The 22,897-nt window shown below is 42.2% G+C and overlaps 2 protein-coding genes across 6 annotated transcripts in view; both read left to right on the forward strand.

Moving 5' to 3' along the window:
• The window catches only part of sil1 (SIL1 nucleotide exchange factor), a 74,558-nt gene extending 73,099 nt beyond the window's left edge, over positions 1-1,459 (forward strand). For all 3 annotated transcript variants that reach the window (XM_030739824.1, XM_030739826.1, XM_030739825.1), the window contains 2 exons: positions 74-241; positions 320-1,459. In XM_030739824.1, the coding sequence (XP_030595684.1) occupies positions 74-241; positions 320-517 (366 nt within the window). In that variant the 3' untranslated portion in view covers positions 518-1,459. The remainder of the gene's footprint in view (positions 1-73; positions 242-319) is intronic.
• Positions 1,460-5,271: 3,812 nt separating this feature from the next.
• uvssa (UV-stimulated scaffold protein A) overlaps positions 5,272-22,897 on the forward strand; it is a 44,822-nt gene continuing 27,196 nt past the window's right edge. For 2 of the 3 annotated variants that reach the window (XM_030739444.1, XM_030739446.1), the window contains exons 1-8: positions 5,272-5,517; positions 5,888-5,999; positions 6,799-6,952; positions 10,104-10,280; positions 12,419-12,539; positions 12,662-13,174; positions 15,070-15,179; positions 15,852-15,980. In XM_030739444.1, the coding sequence (XP_030595304.1) occupies positions 5,890-5,999; positions 6,799-6,952; positions 10,104-10,280; positions 12,419-12,539; positions 12,662-13,174; positions 15,070-15,179; positions 15,852-15,980 (1,314 nt within the window). In that variant the 5' untranslated portion in view covers positions 5,272-5,517; positions 5,888-5,889. The remainder of the gene's footprint in view (positions 5,518-5,887; positions 6,000-6,798; positions 6,953-10,103; positions 10,281-12,418; positions 12,540-12,661; positions 13,175-15,069; positions 15,180-15,851; positions 15,981-22,897) is intronic. The other variant, XM_030739445.1, reaches the window with a different exon arrangement.

Genomic DNA, 22,897 nt, shown 5'->3' on the forward strand with positions numbered 1-22,897 from the left:
GAAAGTTGGGCTATAAGCTTTCTAGGGCCCTGCTTAAGGGATGATTCTCATGCTGACTTCTCTCCTCCTCCAGGAGCTGATCTCCCAGGCAGGTCTGGACCCAGGACTGGCCGCCTCCTCCCATGATGAGCGGCGGCGTCAGTACTCCAAGGTGTCCCTGAAGGAAGAGCTGTTGGAGAAGGGGTGGTGCACTCTGGTCCCACGGCTCCTGGAGGCTGCTGAGCATGACTACAGAGAGAAGGTGGGCTGCTTCACCTATTGTAGATAACAGCGTGTTTAAAATGAGCTTGTTTTAAGAGTTGGTGCTGTATTTTTGCAGGCTCTCCGGGCTTTGCTGGCGATGGCTCCTGTGTGTTTGGATCATTACCGTTCAGACAGCTCTCTGCAGGCTTCTCTGCACTCTCTGAAGCAGCAGTATCAGGAAATGAGCCAGTCAGAAATGATTCTTGGAGAAGAGAACAGCTACTTTGCAGAGATTGTAGAGCTCATAGATGCACTGCAAGTCAAAATGAAATGACCAGAGGGTAATACTTTATGAACACGGCACACAAAGAAGAGCTGACACACTTAGTCTGTCGGGGTGAAACAATCAATTGCAGATAGACCGAGAGCACCGCAAGGAAATAAAGGACAAAAAGCACACCTTTGTGGACGTACTCATTGAACTGACCCTGAATGAGATGGATCTGTGGTTAGTCAGTGTGAACTCAACCAACTAATACTTCATGGGTGTTTTCCACAGTTCTGAAGGGGTTTGTATGGAGCCTCTGAGAGGTCGCAATCAGACTGTTGCTGTGAACCATTTTACCTTAAAATAACTTTGCATTTTTCCTGATCACTATGGACACTTGGTGTTGGTCTCGTCCAGTTCCAGATGCTTTAGGTGATGTGCACAAGTTTATTTACTCCTCAGCACCTATTTTAAACAAAATATAGGTTGTAGAGCAGTGAGTGCAACGCTGAGACAGCACAGCCACCACTGCACACATACGACTGATCCCTGTGAACAGTGATTCCTACGCTGTATGTAGTCTCTTCTGGCTGCCATTACAAATGAATGTAACCGATTTCACAGTCACGGTGGCACAGTGATAGCCTATGGTGTCGTCCCCAAGCTACAATTTAGACGGCAGCTGGGGCATCAAGTTCACCATACCCAGGATATCCTTTCCTGAACTGGCTTCACTTAACCTAACATTAGCCGTGAGGTTAAGTGCTCACAATGAAAGTGGATATTAAGCCAGGATTTCCCAATCTAGCTGTAAGTGTGATTTTTATGAAGACCACAGAGCTGTAACATCAGCTCTGTTGTGCAGCTGAAGCAACACAACAGTTGTATCCACAGCAGCAGTGTGTGAGTGAGGGATGGAGTGATGTACATGTTTGAATGTGTTTAAGCACTTTGGTGAGTCAGACTGAATAAAGTCTAACTGAAGCCAGGACAGATGGACTGTAAGGTTATCAGTGTCACGGCTCTGTCATTAAGATGCAGGAGGATCTGATTCTAATTGCAGTTATTTTCTTAATATATTTGTCAGATGTTTGTGAGAGTTTTATTTTTTTCAATTGCAGCCCTCAGTGTCTGAGAGCAAGTCAAGAACCAGTATAAACAGAATTTACACGGGCTTAGCATACCTGCAGATTTATATAAGGTCAACTAGTACAAAGCTAATGTTATAAAAATAAAACTGTTTTAAAATTAGAAAACACCAAAAAACAAAGGGGGGGGGGGGGGGGGGGGATAAACTGGAGTAAAATTGCTTTTGGGAATCTGGATTTCTTATTAATACTCATCAGATAACGACAGTAATCAGAAAGTCATCTGCACACTGAAGGCTCAGGAATCTCTCAGGAATGCTTTTTTTTCCCCACCCCAGAGATTTGATTGGTCAGTAGGCAGTGTGAGGTGTCTGCTGGTCTCAAACATAACCTGCTCTGGAACAGGTTAGGTCTACAGCTGAAGTTGCCCTGGCAGTGTACCCCTAAGAACTCAATGACCTTTCCAAAGCTGAAAACTCAGGTTCACCTTAAGGTGCCTTGTGTAGCCCCAGGTCCTGCTTTGTAGGCCTCAGCCATGGAACCTGAGGGACCTGATAAATGACAATATAACCTTGAAACCACCCATTCTCAGATTTTATTTTGGGTTGATCATTTTATATATAAATTTATTTTTAAAACATGGTTTCTATAAATGTATGTTGGAGTAAATGACTTATGGCCACACAGCCAAAGCTGTACTTTAAACTTGATTTTAAATGCTTTATTTCAGGAGCTGATCGCTCGAGGTCAGTCTTCTAAATTAATCTGTTAAAGGATTCAAAAAGATCCCGTCTGTAAAAACCCTCTGCACGCTGTCCGAACAGAAACCCATACGCAGACACACATTTGCAGTACAATAAATGGCACTGAATGGAGAGGAGTTGTCACCCACTGTAAACGTGCTCTGTGCAGTCCTCCAAAATCCCATCTGCACGTTGCTAGACATGGATGACCTATGTGTTGGTTGAATACTGACTGGGTGACAAGTGGGCCGGAAAAAGGAAGGAGTAAACCAGGAATGGGAAAAAACCATCAAAGGTCAAAAATCCTGCAGTGGAAACTTTTCATTGTTTTTAACACTCAGCTTCACTTCAGCTTTTTGTATAAGTTCACTCTTCTCCACGGATGGATGATGGACCAACAACAGCACAAGCAAGAGTAGCCCACAGGCCAGTTGTAGCACACATTTTTGACACTGTCCCGTCAACAACAGACGCTCTGTGCAGATAGACGAGTGGTGTAATGTGTATAACTTCTGTTCCCTGAAGGAGAGGAACAAAGTACACAGTATGGGATGTCACACCCCTGCGTGTCCTGGATGAAAACACCTCTATTCACACCTTTAAAGCAGATGTTCTCTGATGACATATGTGTGGCCCCACCTGCATATATACACGCCTGTCACCACAATCATCCCTCAGTTCAATAGATGCTTTTCATCGAGCTCAGCCGCATGGCAGGGCAGCCTGGTGTTATACCTCATTCCTCTCCTTCAGGGATCGAACTTATAGACATAATACTTCCTTTTCAGTCGATTCACTTGGTACAACCCTTATAGTATGGGGAAATATATACACATCCCACAGAGCAGCCACCGAGCTGGAGTCGGTCCACCGTCACGCAGGTAGACGCAACAAAAAGGACAATGGAACGTGAACGCCCAGAAGAAAGTGGAGATTATAGTGGACTTTAGGAAGCACACAGCCCCACTACCCTCCATCATCCTGACTGGTACCCCCATCACCACAGTGGACTCATTTCGCTTCCTGGGAACTACCATCACCCAGGACCTCAAGTGGGAGCCCACCATCACTTCTGTTGTCAAAAAGGCCCAGCAGAGGATGTACTTCCTGCGGCAGCTGAAGAAATTCAACTTGCCAGCAAGGACCATGGTGCAGTTCTATACTGCCATCATCGAGTCCGTCCTCACCTCCTCCATCACTGTGTGGTACGCTGGAGCCACCACTAGGCACTAACAGAGACTACAGCGCGTTGTGCACTCTACTGAGAAGGTGATTGGCTGTAACCTCCCATCTCTCACAGCCGACCACTCTCACCCTGGGCGCAGACTTTTTGACCCTCTCCCCTCAGGCAGGAGGCTACGGTCCATTTGGACCAGAACCTCCCACCATAAGAACAGTTTCTTCCCCTCTGCTGTTGGACTCATGAACAATAACTCTAAGACTGTTACCACCACCCTCCACAAACGCAGATGACCTTATATTTATGCACCTGTTTGCACTGATCACTGCACTGTCATGTACATATTACTGGACTATAGTTTACATTCTTTTATCTTTTAATTATTCTCTGCACTGTAGATTTTGTAATATTGTGTTATAGTTTTCTAATATCTCTGTATATTTGTAATTTGTATATTTGTAATATTGTCTTATAGTTTTTATACTTATTTGTTTTTATGTAAGCATGAAGTACCGCAGCAATTTCCTAATGCTGTGAACCTGTTCACCCATATGGCAATAAAAACCTTCTGATTCTGATTCTGAAAAACTCATATTCAGTCCATTATGGTGTAGTGTGTTATCAGTGGTGTTCTTGGTAACTGTGGTCCCACCTGCCTTTACATCATTAACAAGCTCCTGAGCAGTGTCACTGAGGTACACTAGGTTTGTGTTATTTAAAAGTTGATTGAAAATACTGCAGTTTAGTGCAGGATGAGCAGGTCGTGTAATTTCATGTAAATTCATGTTGGTGAATTTACAGTGAAGCTCTGTGTTTGACTGGTGCACAGCAGCTGTGGTGTTCATGGTCAGAGTTACAGGTTACATCAAGTCTAGCAGAGATGAATTTTAATTTAAGCTGATGATGCTTAGATTCATTCACTGAATTTAACTTTTATACCAACTGCGACCTGTACAGGGTGTACCCTGCCTCTCGCCCTGTAACAGCTGGGATAGCCTCCAGCCCCCCACAAGATAACTTGTGAAATCAGTGGGTTATCTTGTTGAATTCAGCTGTTTAAATCCACAAAGAGCAGTAAACCTCAGTCAGCTGATCAAAGCCTGTAAACACACATGCACACAAAATCTACTAGAGCTCACAACAGAAATTATTGTGAGTTGTGATGTTTTTTAATCGAATCCCCCTGATTACTCATTTTTCTGTTTAGATTTGGAGGCCAAGGGAAAAAGTTTGTATTCCCTTACACTAATATTATTTTATTATTATATTAATAGAGTTCAGTTAGCTTTGCACAAAAATAGTTGGTAGAAATGTCCTTCAAGGAGCGATTTTTTTACTTTCTTACAGTAAATACATTTGAGAGCCTGTACTTTTACCCGAGTAAAGAAGTTTTTTTTGTTTTTTAAATCGCAAAGTGATTTGAGCCCAATGCCCCCCTATCAAAGTTGGTTGCTCGCCCAGTTCATGTGGTCTGCTGCCGACCCTGACCGAGTGAATCCACTGAAAGGGAACAAGCATTATTCGGAGGGGGCCACCACAGATGTTTGCATGTTTGAGTTGGCAGATACTTTATTTTTTTACACCGGAAATCCTTCTTGACCCAAACTACAACTCATGTTTAAGAACTTTATTTTATGAAAAAAGATGCTTGTTGTTGCCCACTCAGTTAATCCAAGGACAACAGGCTAGTGAGACCCCTTAACTAGTCAGTAAAATTACTACAAAGCAAAATCAACGCAAACACGTTTTATTGTTGTTGTGGTGGATTTTAAGGCTCTTATTCTGAAAAGTTCAACCGGTAGTACATGCTTTCAGGAAATGCAAGACATTTAATTCTTTGAAGCCGTATAACTGTGTTGTTGTATATAACCAGGATAAAACGGCCGCTGTTCCCTTATTAACCTTTGTCATGAAAAGCAGGGCTCACAGAGGTCACACGGCGCTGACGGCTGTAAAACCTCTCGGAGTTCAGTGTTTTTAAAGAAGCTGGCAGCCGGTAATTGGCTAACCGACGGATACCGTTGTGTTGATATTTGTTAGCATTATTGCAGCTAGGTGGGTTCTAGCCTTAAATGACTGCATGAAATTTTGGGATTTTTTTTTTTTTTTTTTTTTTAGCTAGTGAGCTTAAAGCTTACAGATACAGGATTATTTTCTTCTATATTACTAGTTGAGTGCTAACGTGTTATGATAGTGGTGCCTTAAAAAATGGGCAGATCATTTACTTAGAATAACAGAGTACCCTATGATATACCTAAAATGCTAATAGGTTTTCTATAACAGCATTTTCATTTGTCCGATTTTACACCCCTCATTAACTTGACAGGTTTTAATTCAGGGTACAGGTTTAACATTTTGTAACATGTCTTTTGTCACATCCTGTTAGTTAAAAGTCTGTTCGTGTTGTTTGTGTGCTGATGAACAGTGATGGAGTTGTCTCAGAGGGAGCGTCTGTCGGAGCTGGTGGAGGAACTGACCACATCGGGACAGCTACAGCTCAACCAAGACAAAATGCGGGAGGTCAAAAAGCTGTGCAAGTATGGTGTCATTGTTTACACAGGGTTTATTTAGTTATAGGTGTACCATGTAAGGGCAAGCAGGCTTTTATTTGGCCGAGCATAGTCCCTGTTGTGGAACTGTGAAACAAAGACTGCAGGGCTCCAAAGTGTCTTTTTATATTACTTATGTCAGTCCTTTGCAAAGGGGTCAGATATTGACAGAGTCAGGTCTGTAGGTATCTGACAACAAAGAAAGGGAGACCCTCAACCTTTAAAGCATGCCTAACACATGCACAGAATGCCTCAAGAGTAAAACAAGGTTTACTTAGCACACCACAGAGGGCATAAACCAGGATGTACTCCTTCTCCCAAAATTTCCCATGTGCTGATAAAGAAAGTTCATACACAAGTCAAGTAATGTTTACACAAAGAGCAAATGAAAAGAGTTGCTTAGAAGCAAAGTACATTTGTAGACAGTTATACAACTATTATTAACTTGATGTTTTCCTACAACATCCCTGCTGAGTGCAAAATGACAGCATTTACTGACAGTTGCTGCATGTTTGCAGAGCTGAAGAAATAGGAATGCTCCAGATTAAAACATGTTAGAATGAGAGAGAGATGCTTCACAGATGTTTGATTGATAGCTATGAAATGCTAGTCACATACAGTGATTGTATCATCTCTGTTGGTTGGTTGAACCCTTTAAATGTGAACACCTAACATTGATTTAAAACAGACAAAAGCTACAAGTTATGAGATTGCTTTTCATAACATTATAAAAAAGCAATCTCTGGTTTAATTCTCAATATCTCCATCTGTCCTCCGTTCCTCCCAGAGTGTCTAATGACTGCATAGACCACGTGTACCACTCAGTGATGTCCCAGCTGAACCAAGAACATGCTGAGATCCGGCTATCTGCCTTCCAGATAGCCAGTGAGCTCTTCTCCAGATCACACCATTTCAGGATGCTGCTAGTGGACAACTTTCAGGTAAATCAACAACCTGTAATCATCTGAGAGCATTCAGTCCACACCAAACACTGCAGCACCTGTGTTTTTACTGATTTACTACTCATTCAGGTGAGAATAATGATGGCATTTTATAGCAATCACCATATTGCTACAGTACTGTACAAAAGTATTGAACCATGCCTCTTCCATCAGTTTTGAAGAGCTCCCCAACACCACAGGCTGAAATGCAGCCCCACGAGAGAGTGTCCAGCATATTTTACAGATGGCTTTAGATACTCACTTCTGTATCTCTCTCTTGACCTATTTTTCCACTTTGCTCAAATTCTGTAAGGAAACACTGCACACCATGCAGAGTTATCAAGTTATCTGCTAATAGCTCTTTGGAAATGGCCTTGTTGGTGCGAAAATACAGTTTTATGCCTGTCAAACTGTGTTATCTTTTTTTTGTAGATACAGCTAAAGAAATGGGAATAAATAATGTATTTTTGCCACAGGCTGCTAGTAAAAAAGTACCTTTGAGTTTGGTGCCTTTTTATGCTTGAATTACTCATAAGTCAGTGTTAAATGGTTTAACAAATAAAAAAAAAACATTCCACTGAAAATGAGTGAAAAGGCAGAAAAACTTGGAGAACTGCTCAATATCTGTTTAAAAAATTGCCTGGCTCCTTGGAAGCAAAATATAAAGAAATGATGGGTGGCTCAAGACTTTTGCACCATGCTGTAATAGTGTGTGTGTCAGGGGTCTTTCTGTGTGCTATGTGCATGTTTTCCAATGAAAGAAATGCATGCTTGGATGTGAGTAGCTGTGAGTGTGGTTGTCTGTCTCTCTGTTGATCCTCTAACCCTGTGACAGTCAGGATAGTTGGCAAAAGCAGTTAGAACAATGGATTGCTGCTCTGAGATAGGTCAGTTAGCAGTTTGGTAGATGGCTATGAAATGCTAATCATGAACACTGATTATATTTGTAAGCTGGCTTCTGCTGAGCCTGAAAATCAGGGATTTTATAGACAAAAGTTCCAACCTTTAATTTAAAGCTGCTGTGAGGCTAATGTACCTTGCTAGCTGGAAGTGGGAAATAAACTCCCCAGTTTTTTTTTTTTTTTCTATCACACCCACTGTGTGTTTCACAGAAGTGGCAACAGCTACTGCGCCTGTTTGGTTTTGCCACACACTCAGCATCACAGCAAGACTACAGCGCTACATTAATCCAGGCCAGCATCACTCCCTCCTTGTCTCAGCTCCTGGGCTCTCACAACAACTTTGCTGGTGGAAATCCTGCCTTCTAAGTAATAAAGTTAGATCACTTTATAAACTGTTGCTACATTAGCATTGATTTTTACCAGTCTGGAACAAATGTTCAGCACTGTCATTTATTCCTACTGCTACTACAGTGTCTACTCTCCTCTTGTTACCATTTCTTTTCTTTGCAACTGAACAGGATTCTTTAATTCATCATTCTTACTGATAATGGTAACTTTCCAGGTACTTAAACACATTGTTTGCTATCCCACTATTCACTAGAATGCTTGCAATTACATTATCTTGCTACACCGCCCTACTGTTCATCTGGTCATCTTTCCAGACGAACAGGTTTTACCTTCCTGGTCTCTAGACTGGTCAAAACCTTTATTGTCATTTCAGCTATTTGTGATGGCCTTTTGGCTGTCTTACAGTAATGTCAGCATGAGAATAATCACTGCCAAGAATAGAAACAGAAACACCTTAACTTGATTTTGTGTGGTTCATTGATCTGTGTGTGATTAATGTGTCGGTGATGGTAATAGAGGTCTGTCAGTGTCAAAAACCTGTCAGTATGACTTCAGTCAGTGTTTAAAGAAATCCAATAGGACGTGAGATGTTTATGTTAAATCTGTTGCAGTGTTTTCAAAAGATGGGACTGTGATTGTGTTTATGAATACTGCGTGATGGTGAATTTATTCATTTTTATTAAGATACAATATTACAAGATACAAGATACAAGATACAATAGTCGGTTTCTCTTTTTGGAATAACCTCCCCGGCTTTTGAGAAAATCCTTTCACGTGGTCCTGAGGAGGCGGGGCTGCACACGTACCCCACAGCACACCTGTACAGGCTTTGATACACACACCTCTGCCTGTGATACCTATAGATGAGGTGCTGCTGTTCTACCCCAGCTGCAAACACTTCACCATGGAATGAAAAAAAAAAAGATTTTATATATAATATAATTATATATTATAGTAGTAACACATTTGATTATCTATAGGTATATTATGTGTGATACCTCACTGGAGAGATCAGCTCACAGTGTTGCCATGAAGGGGAAACCCTTCACCTTTTAGCAGCTCCACTGAAACCAGCTCCTCTGTGTCACAGCAAGCTGGTGAAACTCCAACATGAACAAATTTTGTAGGGATCCATTGTGTTCTCATAAATCACGCCAACACTCAAAACACTACCTGAACCAGCGAGGCTTCAGACGTCATCAGTGACTTCACTCGCCCCTTAACAAAGCAAGCCTTGAGGCATGCTTCATAAAAAATCTTCCTGGATTTCTCAGCATGAGCCCTGAAGCCTCAGCACAGCAGTCCCATCACTGCTATAGACTCCAAAACCACAAGGAGTTGAGCCATGAAACTGGACATGTTCTTTACTCTTCACAGACGTGCAACACGATATTCATATCACTGGATGTTTAGTACCATTTGTACACTTTGGCTGTATTTATCTGAACTGGAGTAAACAACACAGAGGATTTCAGGCTGCTAATGCTATGATAATATATGCTACTAATATGTAGCTTTTTTCTCATGCCTAATTGGCTCAGTCTAATCATGGCTATACCATATGACCATTATTGACTGAAATGGAGAAAGTGGGGATTCCCCATATCTAGCAGCTGACCCAGGCCGCTGAACAGCTGGCAGTAGTTAGATGGTGGTGGAATCCCACATTCCTATATAAAGAGCCAGTCTATCTATAGTAACATCAGTTCTTCTGTAATTCAAATATTCTCTCAGACTCAGTCAAGTCTGAGTGCACAGCATGAAATGCATTCTCCAATGAATGATGATGTTAACGGCATCATTAATAATTGTCCACAAATCCACTAAGAAACAAATTCTGTTCATAAAGAAAGGATATGTCTGTCTTCCTGTGTTCTCACCCACGTCTCTTCTTTCGGCAGGAGTTCTTGGAGCTGACGGTGGAGACAGATTCCAAACTGCCCCTCCCTCCTCCTAAAGAAGTAGCCAGGAAACTGAGGGCGCTGGCCATCCAGACTGTGCAATCATGGCAAACGTCTTATGGCTCTGCTTATAAGAAGCTGGCACTGGGCTACCACTTTCTCAAACAGGTTAAAAAGGTGAGAGAGAGATTTTATCAGTGAGTTTGATTGGAAACAACTAAAAGCAGCACCAGCTAAATCCTAAAAGCTGGTCATGTTGTTTTGGTTGCGCACAGAAAGAGAAATGGACACTTTTTTTAAAGCAAGAAAGAACAGCAAATGGTGCCAGTTTAGCTCACCGAGCAGGTGACCTGCTTATAGGCTGTAAGGTGACTGTAGAGGACCAGAGTCGAATCTGCCCCAAGGTTGTTTACTGCATGTCTGATCTTTCTCCTAACTTTCCTGTCTCCTCTCCACTGTCCTATCACAGTAAAGGCTTAAAATCTATTAAAAAATCTATTAAAGAAAAAGAAAGGAGCATAAAAATTTGATAGCTGTTGATATTAGCTATTTGCTGATATGTCGTATCAGCATTTATAGAGCTCGGGAATCGCAGTGCATTCTGGGGAGTGGCTGTGATGATGTTCATGCGAAACCAAAGACAATAAAGGAGGAAAACACACTCCTGAGCACTGAAGAAACATCTAAATCGCTGGTGAGAAGATCATCAACACAATGCAATACAGACAGAAGCTAAAAAAAGAAGGCAAAGGAGTGTTATCATAATACATAAGATACATACATAAGAACACAAAGAAGTTCCTCGACATTTTGTCAGAATGTGTTTCTGATGAGCACCTACACATCAAACTAGTTAAGAATTATAAATGGCTTCAAGCTCACATTCATGTGTGTGTGACTCACACTCAGAGCCCCTGAAGCTCTGATACATGAAGACAAATGCTTTTGGCATCTCTTACCCTGCAAAGACACTTTGTATACAGTTTATTTTACTGAAAATGAAATGTCATTCAGATGTGAAGTGGTTTTGTCATTTATTATGACACACTGTTTCATTGCAACACTTCTTGCTCCAGCGCATCAGCAGGTGCTGCAGTTTGAGGTCTCTTTGTTCACCTCTGGTGAAGGTCCGAGGTATAACGATGGTAACCAGTCAGGAACACGTTGTGGCGTTTCAGAAGCTGGTTTGCGTAAAACAGAAGAACGATGCAGTTTGCGTGAGCTGAGTTGCAGCAGCCTGTTGGCCTGTCACCATGTAACAGTCAAATGTGAGCCTGAAGCGTGATGATAGCACCCAGTCAGGACCACACTGTCTCATTTCAAAAGCTGTTCTTTAAAAAAACAAAAGCATAAAGATTTTCTTTGATTCTGGTTATGTTGCCATGTAGCTACAGCCAAGAAAACTGCCACATCTAAAGGTGTGTAATGTAGCAACAGCTCTGCAACATGTAACTACAAGCGTTAAATGTATTGTAATTATAACTTAGCAGTATGACAGTGCTGATCACAAGAGCAATGTTGTGATTTTTTTTTTTCTTCTTCCAACTGTTACCCAATCCATGCGTTGTTGCCTCCACAACCTCAGCTTCCTGTTTGCTGCTTCCAAGTTGGAAAGTGCATAAATATTCCTCCATTCCATAAAGGGTCATATGTGTGATGGTATCATTTTACAACACAGCAGCTCATCATTCTGATGAGTTTCTAATGGCCACAATTTACCTTCAGACTTGATGAACAGTGTCCCATAATGCACTGCATTGTTGGTGTCATGGTCCAGAGAAACACCCTTCAGCCATGTTACGAGTGTTCATGTTGCATAGTTTGGCCACCAGAGGGCACTCTTCAGTTTCCCTGTGAAAGTATATTTAATTCTTGAAATGTAAAGTGCATGAAGGCAGTAATCTATAAAGACATGTTAAAGAGCCATACATGCTTACATACGACTCATATTATTTTGACCTTGTGAATGAGGAACTACCGTAAAGGCCGTTGTGATTAGTGTTCATCTCTGTGTGTATGGGAAGATTTTGTCAGCACAATAGCATCACAACTGTTCAAGCTGCAGTCATGAAACTTTGCATGTGTGTAGTTGGCTCAGAGTAAAGAGTTTGAAGGTGGGGGTGGGTTTAAGAATTTGCTGCTGTCGTGGCAGGGGTGACGGCTCCTAAGTGCTTAAATGGAGAAGATTGCCTAGTTGGAAGTTTGACCTCATGTCAGCATGTTTCAGTAGAATCCACAGCTGTCAGCAGCAGAGTTGGTATATGGTGAAGTTTTCTGGTTTTCATGTAAATGCAATGAGGTGTGCATGTTTTCAGGTGGACTTCCAGGATGCTGAGGCGAGAACGGTAGCAGAGAGGAGGAGGGAGGATGAGAGACAGAGGAGAATGGAGAGGATCTACAAGGAGAAAGTGGAAGCAGCAGCTAAAGACATGGAGGGTAAAAACTGTATTGCATTATTCTCTGCTTCTAATGGTAATGCCATAGTGCAGAAAAACAGTGGGTTTGAAGACTTTTCTAGTGTTTTTTTTTTTTTTTAACAAAGTTTATGTCTTTGTTAGAGTCGTGCCAAGAAATAGAAGCAACACTGGCAGAGATGGAATCCTGTATGAGGCTGCTTTTCCCTGAAGTTGGCCTCTCAGACATCCAAACAGCCAATAGCAGCCCCAACTCCCAACCAGCCAATGAGTGTCCTTCAGATGATGATCAGCCCTGCTGCAGCAAAGACCTGAGAGCTGATGGCAGAGAGGGAAAGATACAAGAAAGAGAGGAAAAGAAAGGAGACAGAGGAATGACAAAGGAGAACAGGAATAACAGGGAGGAGAAAAGTGAGAGGGAAAAAGAGAAGAAAGGGTCTGAAGGTTTGGAGGGGAAGGACGGGAATAAGCAGGAAATGAACAAGTGTAAGGAAGGTGAAATTAGTGGAGAGAAGAAGGGAGACGTGGAGGCAGAGCAAGAAGAAGAGGAAGGAAGTAGTGCGGGAGATGAAGAGGAAGAGGCCAATTATGAAGACTTTATCAGGAACTCCGGGCTCATCTCTCACTCCTACAGTCTGGACCTGAACTTCAGTCCTGGTGGGTAGAACACACACACGCGCACACACACACACACACACACATGTGGAGACGTGACACTGAAATTCCAGTGAATGAAATAATAGTGACACCTTTGAACACACTACAACCCCCCCCCCAAACAAAAAAACAAACGAAAAAAAAACAACCAAACAGAAACAGTTTTTCTATGAACTTACAGCAGTTGTGTCAGCATGATTTGGGATATGTGGTATAGTTTGTCTAACTTGCTTTTTGGCCATTTGGCTGATGAGGAGCAGTGACAGTCAAAAACCCCTTTTATTCTAGTAGATATTAAAGAGCTGTTTTTGTATCTGAACTGAATATAGTGCTCAAAGTGCACACGCCCCAAATGATAGTAATACATTTATTGAAGGCTGAGGGCTTATTTAGCGAAATGAAGAAGAGGGTTTGCAAGCCAAAGACTTTCACTTTTGTCAGAGTAAAGTACTAAAAAGTATTATGTATGACTGCAGAAACTACACTCATTAGCATTTAAACATTACTCTAGCCTTACAGTGGCCTTTTTAGTAGTATAGATGGTATGCAGACAGTGTCAGGACAGCTAACACTATTTAGACACAAGGCAGGTGATGGGTAATTAGAGTAGATGATGCTCCACTTGTGCCTTTTGATTGTTTTCACACGTGTTTAATTAAAGCCTATAAATAGGTGATTGTACTACAAATATGTTTGAGTCTAATGTAACTCATAGCTTCATATGCAGATTTCCAAATATTGATAATCATGAGGTTCCTATGAGCAGGGCACTGAGCATGTCTGGGCTCCAGATGTGAGGTCAGCAACATCCGCAGTAAATTTATCATATTTTTACTGAGCGTAAAGCAACCGCTTTGAAAAGGTTTCTCAAACCAGGGCTCTAATAGTCCATCTTGTTAATGTGTTAGCACAACCAATTAAGTGACATAAGTTCACCTTAATTAAATTCAATCAGTTTTATTTGTATAGTGCCAAATCACAACAACCGTCACCTCAAGGCGAAAACCCCAGCAATCAGATGACTCCCTATGAGCAGCACTTGGTGACAGTGAGAAGGAAAAACTCTCTTTTAACAGGAAGAAACCTCCAGCAGAACCAGGCTCAGGGAGGGGCAGTTATTTGCTGAGACTGGTTGGTGCTGAGGGGAGAGAAAGACATGCTGTGGAAGAGAGCCAGAGATTAATAATAACTAATGATTAAATGCAGAGTAGGGTATAAACACATAGAGCGAAAAGAGGTGAATGAAAAGGAATGCTCATGGTAAGCCCCCAGCAGCCTAGGCCTATTGCAGCATAACTAAGGGAGGGTTCAGGCTCACCTGATCCAGCCCTAACTATAAGCTTGATCATAAAGGAAAGTTTTAAGCCTAATCTTAAAAATAGAGAGGGTGTCTGTCTCCAGAATCCAAGCTGGGAGCTGGTTCCACAGAAGAGGGGCCTGAAAGCTGAGGGCTCTGCCTCCCATTCTACTCTTAAGTATTTTAGGAACCACAAGAGAGCAAAGTGCTTTATTAGGGTGATATGGCACCATGAGATAAGACAGGGCCTGATGATTCAAGGCCTTTTATGTGAGAAGAAGGATTTTAAATTGTATTCTGAATTTAACAGGGAGTCAACATGGAGGAAATCTGGTCCCTCTTTCTAGTCCCTGTCAGTACTCTCATCACAGCATTTTGGATCAGCTTAAATGCAAAAGGTCCCCAGTTTGATTCCCCGGGAGGAGACACAAACCCAGCTGCAGGAGGTCATGACCTATTGTACCCCAAGTCTGGATAAAAGGGAGGGTTGTGCCAGGAAGGGCATGTTGAAATACTGTTTCTTAGTAATCAAACAGCTGGGTTAATTGTGAGCGTACTGTAAGGTAAACTCTGCTTTTCTCTTCTGCTTTACTACCAGGTCTTCATGTGAAAGAGACAGAGGATAATGAGCCAGTGGTTTCCACTGTGATAGACCTTCATAAACTGATAACAAGCAAATACCTGCCAGCTGTGCAGAGCTGGGTTCAGGTCAGCACACACACACACACACACACACACACACACACACACACACACACACACACACACACACACACACACACACTTGAGGATATTTGGTAATTCTGATACTAACCACATCAGCAGCAGCAGTGGGCACGAGTGAGCTCAGCTCATCCAATCAAGACTTAAGGAAAAAAACTGTTTTATTTTTTCAACCAATGGAAAATGGCATAGAAAAGAATGCTAACTTTACTCACAGTTTATTTTAGCTTTAGAGGACTAAGAGGATTTTTCCTTTTGATGTGCATATATTTGTATCTGCAGCAGGATATGTAAGAAGGATTCTGACAGACAAAGAAAAGGTGGCCAGCTTTTGCTCTGAGACTTTGGAGAGAGCCTGCCTGTGTGTTAAACTGCACTTTAGAGAAAAAGGCATCTCAGGAAGAGGAGACCCCAGCATCTTAACAGGGGCTCAAACCACCAAACCAAACATAGCAGGTCTAGAACCAGCCCCTCATATCACTCCCTCTGCTGCTGGCATATCTGTGATTTACTTGTTTTGTGACAACCCATCGGCACTGTACAATCTATTCTTTTCTTTGCATCTGTTTCTAATTTCTACTCAGACCGGCTGTCTGAGTAACAATTTGGCCATCTTACCTGTATTTCTGGTTTACCTGTGCCCGTGTGTGTGTGCAGGTCTTCACTAAGTCAGGTGCTGAGCAGCAGCTGTTGAGAAGAGCACTCAATCTGAAGAGGTCTTTGGAAGCTGCACTGCAGAAACACAAGGAGCTTCACATTGACTACAAGACCAGGGTCCGCAAAGTGGTGAGTTACAGACATTTTTACAGCTTATAGTAAAGCAGAAGTGAGTTTTTTTTAAAGCAGTGTTTTAGAATATTGTCATTAAAATCAGACTCAACACTTTGTTTTTGTTGGTTTGGTTGCATTTAACGTGCCTGAGAATGAGCAGATTTAATTGGTTGCTCATATAGAGTATAACCAGCAGATGGCAGCATTCCATTGTAAGTCAAAGTGGGGAGCCATACATGATGGTACAGGAGTGATGCAGTTTGATAGAACAGCTGTTGCTGAATGCTTTGTTGATAACTGGCTGCCTGATTTCATCAGCCTGGAGTGACTGATGTAAAAAAGCATCCTGTTTCTCTAAATTTTACTGCATTCTCCTGTGGCAGCAACTTGAGTATGTTTATAGAGGAACACTTATTCCTCAACCAAAACTCACATTAAAATAAATTGCTTTTTAAGCCTTCCTTGTATTTTGAGAGAGAAGTTTAATGGAGTCCCATAGAAGAAGAGTTTTCTTGAGTCAGCACTGTCATTTCTCGAAGGACACTCAAAATGTCATCAACTCCCTTTAAAAGGTTTTTCTTTTACATCGAGGAATGTACATCAGGACCTAAATTGGGTCCTTGTGTTTGTTTGATTTTTGCTGTACCTGGCAAAGAATCAGCCTTGTCGGTGGATGGCTGCAGCCAGCTGAATATGGCCACGCTTCTGATTCAAGCCTCACTCTCAGCAATGTTAACATCACATCACAGTGAAATATCTTGTGTGTAAAAGTTTTTCCAAACCCAAGAGCATATGGAATACAATTTACATTTACATTTACATTCAAATATACATGCAAAATCGACATTGATGCAATCTACTACAGTGGGGAAAATAATTATCTGATCCCCTGCTGAGTTTGTAAGTTTGCTCACTTCTAAAGAAATGAACAGTCTCTCATTTTTATGGTCATTTCATTTAAAAGGAGATAGCCTGAATATGTATATATGTGAAATAAGTATTTGATCCCCAAGCAAAACATGACTTAGTACTTGGTGGTGGAACCCTTGTTGACAAGCACAGTAGTAACATGTTTCTTGTAGTTGGTCACCAGGTTTGCACACATCTCAGGAGGGATTTTGGCCCACTCCTCTTTACAGAAGCTCTCTAAATCCTTCAGGTTTCCTGGCTGACGCTTTGCAACTCGAAGCTTCAGCTCCCTCCATAGATTTTCTATAGGATTGAGGTCTGGAGAAGCCACTCCACTCCACCTTATAGTGCCTCTTCTTTAGCCACTCCTTTGTTGTCTTGGCAGTATGTTTTGAGTCATTGTCATGCTGGAAGACCCATCCACAACCCATCTTCAGTGTTCTGGCTGAGGGAAAGAGGTTCTTCCCTACTTCCCTCAGCCAGGTCCAAAATTTTACAGTACATGCCCTTGTCCCTCGTCCCTCAACGCGGTGAAGTCATTCTGTACCCTTATCAGAAAAACAGCCCCAAAGCATGTTTCCTCCTCCCTGCTTGACTGTGGAGATGGTGTTCTTTGAGTCATACTCAGCATTTCTCTTTCTCCAAACGTGGTGGGACGAGTTGATGCCAAACAGCTCGATTTTGGTTTTATTTGGCCACAAGCCTGCTCTGAATCATTTAGGTGTTCACTGGCAAACTTAAGATGGGCCTGCCCATGTGCCTTGTTGGATTTCAGTCCATTACAGTAGAGTTTGTTACCAATGATGTTCTTGGTGACTGTGCTGCATTCAGCTCATTAACAATTTTTAGGCTGATCCACCATCTTTCTCATGATCATCCTCACCTCATGAGGCAAGGTCTTGCATGGAGCTCCAGACTGAGGGTGATTGATGGTCATTTTATATTTCTTCCATTTCTGAATAATGGCACCAGCAGTTGTCACCTTCTCACCAAGCTTCTTGCTGAGGGTCTTGTTGTGCAGGTCTACAGTCGTGTTTCTGACATGCTTTGACAGCTCTTTGGTCTTGTCCCATCGAGGTAGAGAGTTTGGTATGGAAGAAACAGATTTTGTGGACAGATGTGCTTTATACACATAATGGGTTGAGATCACAAGTATCTGTTTTTGATTGATTGATTGCTACCTGCTCATGTGGCACACAGATTGCAGTCTGTGGGAACCAGAATTCAGGCTGGGTTATAGGGGATCAAATACTTATTTCACTCAATGATGTGCAAATCAATTTATAACTTTATGTGTTTTTTTTTTGTTTTGTTTTTTTTTCTGGATTTTTGGTTCATATTCTGTCTCCATTAAAATGAAATGACTGTTCATTTTTTTGTAAGTCAGAAAACTTACTAATTCACCTGGGGATAACAGGGGCTCAAATAATTATTTCCCTCACTGTCTGTGTGTGTGTGTGTGTGTGTGTGTGCGTGTGCGCGCGCACACACACACACACACACAGATAAGGCATGACATTATGACAACTGACGTGAAGTGAATAACACTGATTATCTCTTCATCATGGCACCTGTTAGTGGGTGGGATATATCAGGGAGCAAGTGAACATTTTGTCCTCTTAGTAGGCATAAGAATTTGAGCAATTATGATAAGGGCCAAATTGTGATGGCTAGAAAACTGGGTCAGAGTAGCTCCCAAACTGCAGTTATTGTGGGGTGTTCCTGGTCTGCAGTGGTCAGTATCTATCAAAAGTGGTCCAAAGAAGGAACAGTGATGAACCAGCGACAGGGTCATGGGTGGCCAGGGCTCATTGATTGATGCATGTGGGGAGCGAAGGCTGCCCTGTGTAGTCCAACCCAACAGATGAGCTACTGTAGCTGCTAAAAAAAGTTCATGCTGGTTCTGATAGAAAGGTGTCAGAATACACAGTGCATCACAGTTTGTTGTGTATGGGGCTGCACAGCTGCAGACCAGTCAGGGGGCTCATGCTGATGTCTGTCCACCACCGAAAACGCCAGCAACGGAGACATGAACATGAAAACTGGACCACCGAGCAATGGAAGAAGGTGGCCTGTTCTGGTGAATCATGTTTTCTTTTACGTCACATGGATGGCTGGGTGTGTGTGCATCACTTACCTGGGGACCACCTGGCACCAGGATGCACTATAGGAAGCTGGCAGAGGCAGCTTTGGGCAATGTTCTGGTGGGAAACCTTGGGTCCTTCCATCCATGTGGATGTTAATTTGACACGTACCACATACTAAGCATCATTGCAGACCATGTACATGGTTTAGGAATGGTTTGAGGAGCACAACAACGAGTTCGAGGTTTTCACTTTGGAATGTCCCTCAAGAAGACCGGAGAACTTTTCCTGATTCCCCAGAGCTCAGTCCATTCAAGCGTGTGTGTGATATTCTGGGAAAACAAGTCCGATCCATGGAGGCCCCACCTCGCAACTTAAGGATCTTTTGCTAACATCTCGGTGCAGATACCACAGCACACCTTCAGTGGAGTCTAGTGGAGTCCATGCCTCAGTGGGTCAGGGCTGTTTTGACAGCAAAATATGAAATGTAAATAAAAGCATGATATTTAGAGTGTCCTTAAAAAATTTGAGGGAACTGGATGAGCTGAGGACAAAAGAAGAAGTGGGCTAGAAATGGATTGGCCTCCCCAGAGCTCAGACCTCTGAAGCAGGGTGGGATCATCTTGACAGAGAACAGATCAAAAGGCCAACAGGAAGTTTGGAATGTCCTTCAAGTAGCCTCGAGAGCTTTTCCTGAAGACTACTTTCCTGAAGATATTCAAGAAAGTTTGCCTATGCGAGTTCAGGTTATGCGGCAGAGTAAAGTTTTTCATACCAAATATTGACTTTCAAGCTCGTTAGAGTATTAACTCTGACCTTACATTATTCTGTATTTCCGTGTATGTTTGCACATTTCAATAAAAGCCTGCACCTATTTCCCATTTTCCCAGCAAAATGAAAATAAGCAGTACTGTAGCAGTGCACACACTTATAAATATATGCATATATGACACTGAAATACTGAAATACTGAAACTCAGCCCATAATCTGATCGATTTTAATGGCTGATGGCAGTTTGAAAATAGGAGTATGTAGATGATTACTTTGTATTAGTCCTAGAAGGACTCCAGCTTCCATCAACGCATCGCTATCTAGTGGTCAGAAGAAGAGGTGCAGCTTCACATGCACCCATCCCCACTGAGTCGTGAAGTCAGTCAGAGAGGCTTTTAAGCTGTAGAAAACTTTAAAGGTAGCATCTTCTATAGTCTGAAATGATACCTCCTTAGCGTGTAGCTAACATGCTACCTACCCTTCATCACTCAGAGGTTAGCTGGTGATCTGGTAGATAAGCGTTTAAAGATATGTGTATACATATTCTGTGAAAGTCTGTCCTTCCTTAAGTGTTTGTGTAAAGTTTAGATGCACAGTTAAACACAGGTTAGTATGTACTCTGTAAATGAGGCCCATTATTTGACCTTTTTGTCATGTAGATGCTCTTCATGGATTTATTATGTTCTTTTTGCATTTATGCAAAGGTCCCTTTGGGTCCGAGCGGTATAAAATTTGTCACAGGAGAGCGAGGGTGAGGTGCTGTGGGTTGCTTCCAGGTTTTTGTGGCTGCACATCTGCTACATTGTAAGCATGCAGAGAGAAGCACTATCAGGACAGGTCATGTGTCTGCAGCTGCCTGTGTCCTGTGTCCATGTCAAGCAAGTCTAATCTTGACCTCAGGCTAGCTTAAGCACATCATCATTGGTTTTTGATTTTAATGTGCATGGCTGTAAAATGTCCTCCTTTTTTTTTCCTTCTTCTTTCCATACCTGGGCCTCTAGAGGCAAGTCTTATGAGAGGTAGAGAGAGCAAGGATGGAAATATTAATAGTAGAGACATTTGGGAGAGGTGTGATAGGAGCAAGGCACGACCATAATGCATAATGCATTAGAGGAGAGAGAAGAAATTGGGGAGCAAGGGGGAGGATGTACCCATTCATTCACTTCACTACCACTAATGTGCCCCATGGCTTGATAGCTGATAGGTCTATCTTGTTGCCTCTGTATCTGGCTTAGCATCACCGTTCTGCTGCTGTTTGAGCAAGAAGGGCAGGAAAACCAGCCCCTCCGACCAGAATAAATGTCATATCATGAGAGCCCTTATTCATATTGTTTGAAATGGTTTAATGATGAACACTTAAGTGTTGTAGAGATGAGTGCTTGCAGCATACTTGCAGCGCAGGTAATTTATAAAAGAAACAAAGAAAAATCCCAGAGAAATCAACTGCAGGCTGCCATTTCAGGTGTTAAAGGATCAATGAATGCAAAGTACATTATGTGTTTGGGGGGGGGGGGGGGGGGGGGGGTATACAATTTGTAGCATCTGAATCCATCTTTAACTGAACAGAGTGGCAGAGTGACAGTGACAGAGCACTGGGCGTCTTGCTCTGCCTGGTTATCACTGTCGGGGACCAGTCTGCTGCACCAGCAGGCCCAGCACTGTGATAACCACACAACTTACAGCCCCTTTATCATAATTAGCTTTTCCTTTTTAACCTTAAAAGGCCTTCCATTACTGGGTCCTTCTCTGTCGGGCTGCTGACACACCGCGCGATTGGTTTCTTTCTCAACGGGCCTCTCAATATAGTCTCCCATAACGGGTGAACTGTGGAGAGAGAAGAGCAGTTTTATGGAGGCAGAAAGAGGTGCTTGTTTACTAAATGAGGGAAAACGATGAAAAAAGAATTTGGGATGGTTGAGTGAAGAATTTGCATTGTGCTTGGAAAGTAATGAAACTATGCTCAGAACAACAGTTGGGGGAAAAAAAACTGCCCTGTGTGTCTGTAAGCTTTAATTTTTGGTGCTTAAACAGGCTAACATGTAAATAAACAGACTAGTAGGCGGAGCTTGATAGGACTCTGCTATTGTGCCGTACATTAGACTCTTGTTAGTGCTTAATTTGTTTCTGGCATCCAAAGACTTCTTATTAGATTTTGCTCAGAATGCAGCCACCTCGGATTTTTAGGACACTGTTACTTGCAAGTTATCACCACAGATGTGTCCACATGTTATGAACCTTTTTGTATGTTTGATTTCTGTGGTGACAGAGGTGGCTGTAACTATTTGGCAATGTAGCCTGTATAGGAGAAGTGAGTGTCTGGGGCTGAACAATGAAGCCAGTGTGGAGGTTCTAAAAACTGCAGTTCCTCAAATGGCCACTTGAGGCTGACTCTGATTGCAAATCAGTTGCATTTAAAAGTTGGATGTAGGTACTGTGGCATCCTCTGTTGGTTTTACATGTTGAAGCTGCAGTGTTAGAGATCTGGATGCTAACATGTTGGTTTTTTAGAGTTTTCCATGTTAAGTTTCAGCAGAATGCTGTGGGTTGGTATAAAAACGGCTGCAGTCGCTATGACGTTTAATCTTTAGTGACACCTCAGTGTTCACATTAAGACACTATTGTTCAGTATCTTCAGTATGTTTTGTTTTATGTTTGTGCATTTTTGATATAAGACACTGAAATAAATATAAGCAACTATAGCATCCAAACTGAATCAGATCTGTGCAAATCTGAAACACATTTCCAGTCACCTCCATATGTCCACATACTGCACTTGGATTTGCAAATATCAACATTACATGTTTTTGCTGTTTAGGGTTTCTGTAATAAATTGAGATACAATCCAGATTTGACCCCCCAAAAAAACAAAAACCAAAGCAAAAAAACCAGGTTTGGACTGGCCGTAGCTGAGGACAATACAGAAAAAAGACAGAAGGCTGGAAATGATCTTAAATAATTCCGTCATGCAGTTTAAACAGTGGATCCTCTTGTTATCCCAAAGATTAAAACTCTGACAGCTCCGGGCCAGCCTGCCACCCCTGATGTCTGGAGCGTGAACAAATAGACTTCATGTGAAGTTTGTGGCATCCTGTTGGAGGGTGCACCTTCAGTCTGCCATTTCATCCCAAACATTAGCTGTGAGTTAGGGAGACCCAGCAGAGGATTACA

This window comes from Archocentrus centrarchus, chromosome 10, assembly GCF_007364275.1.
Source record: "Archocentrus centrarchus isolate MPI-CPG fArcCen1 chromosome 10, fArcCen1, whole genome shotgun sequence".
In the NCBI taxonomy this organism is placed as follows: domain Eukaryota; kingdom Metazoa; phylum Chordata; class Actinopteri; order Cichliformes; family Cichlidae; genus Archocentrus; species Archocentrus centrarchus.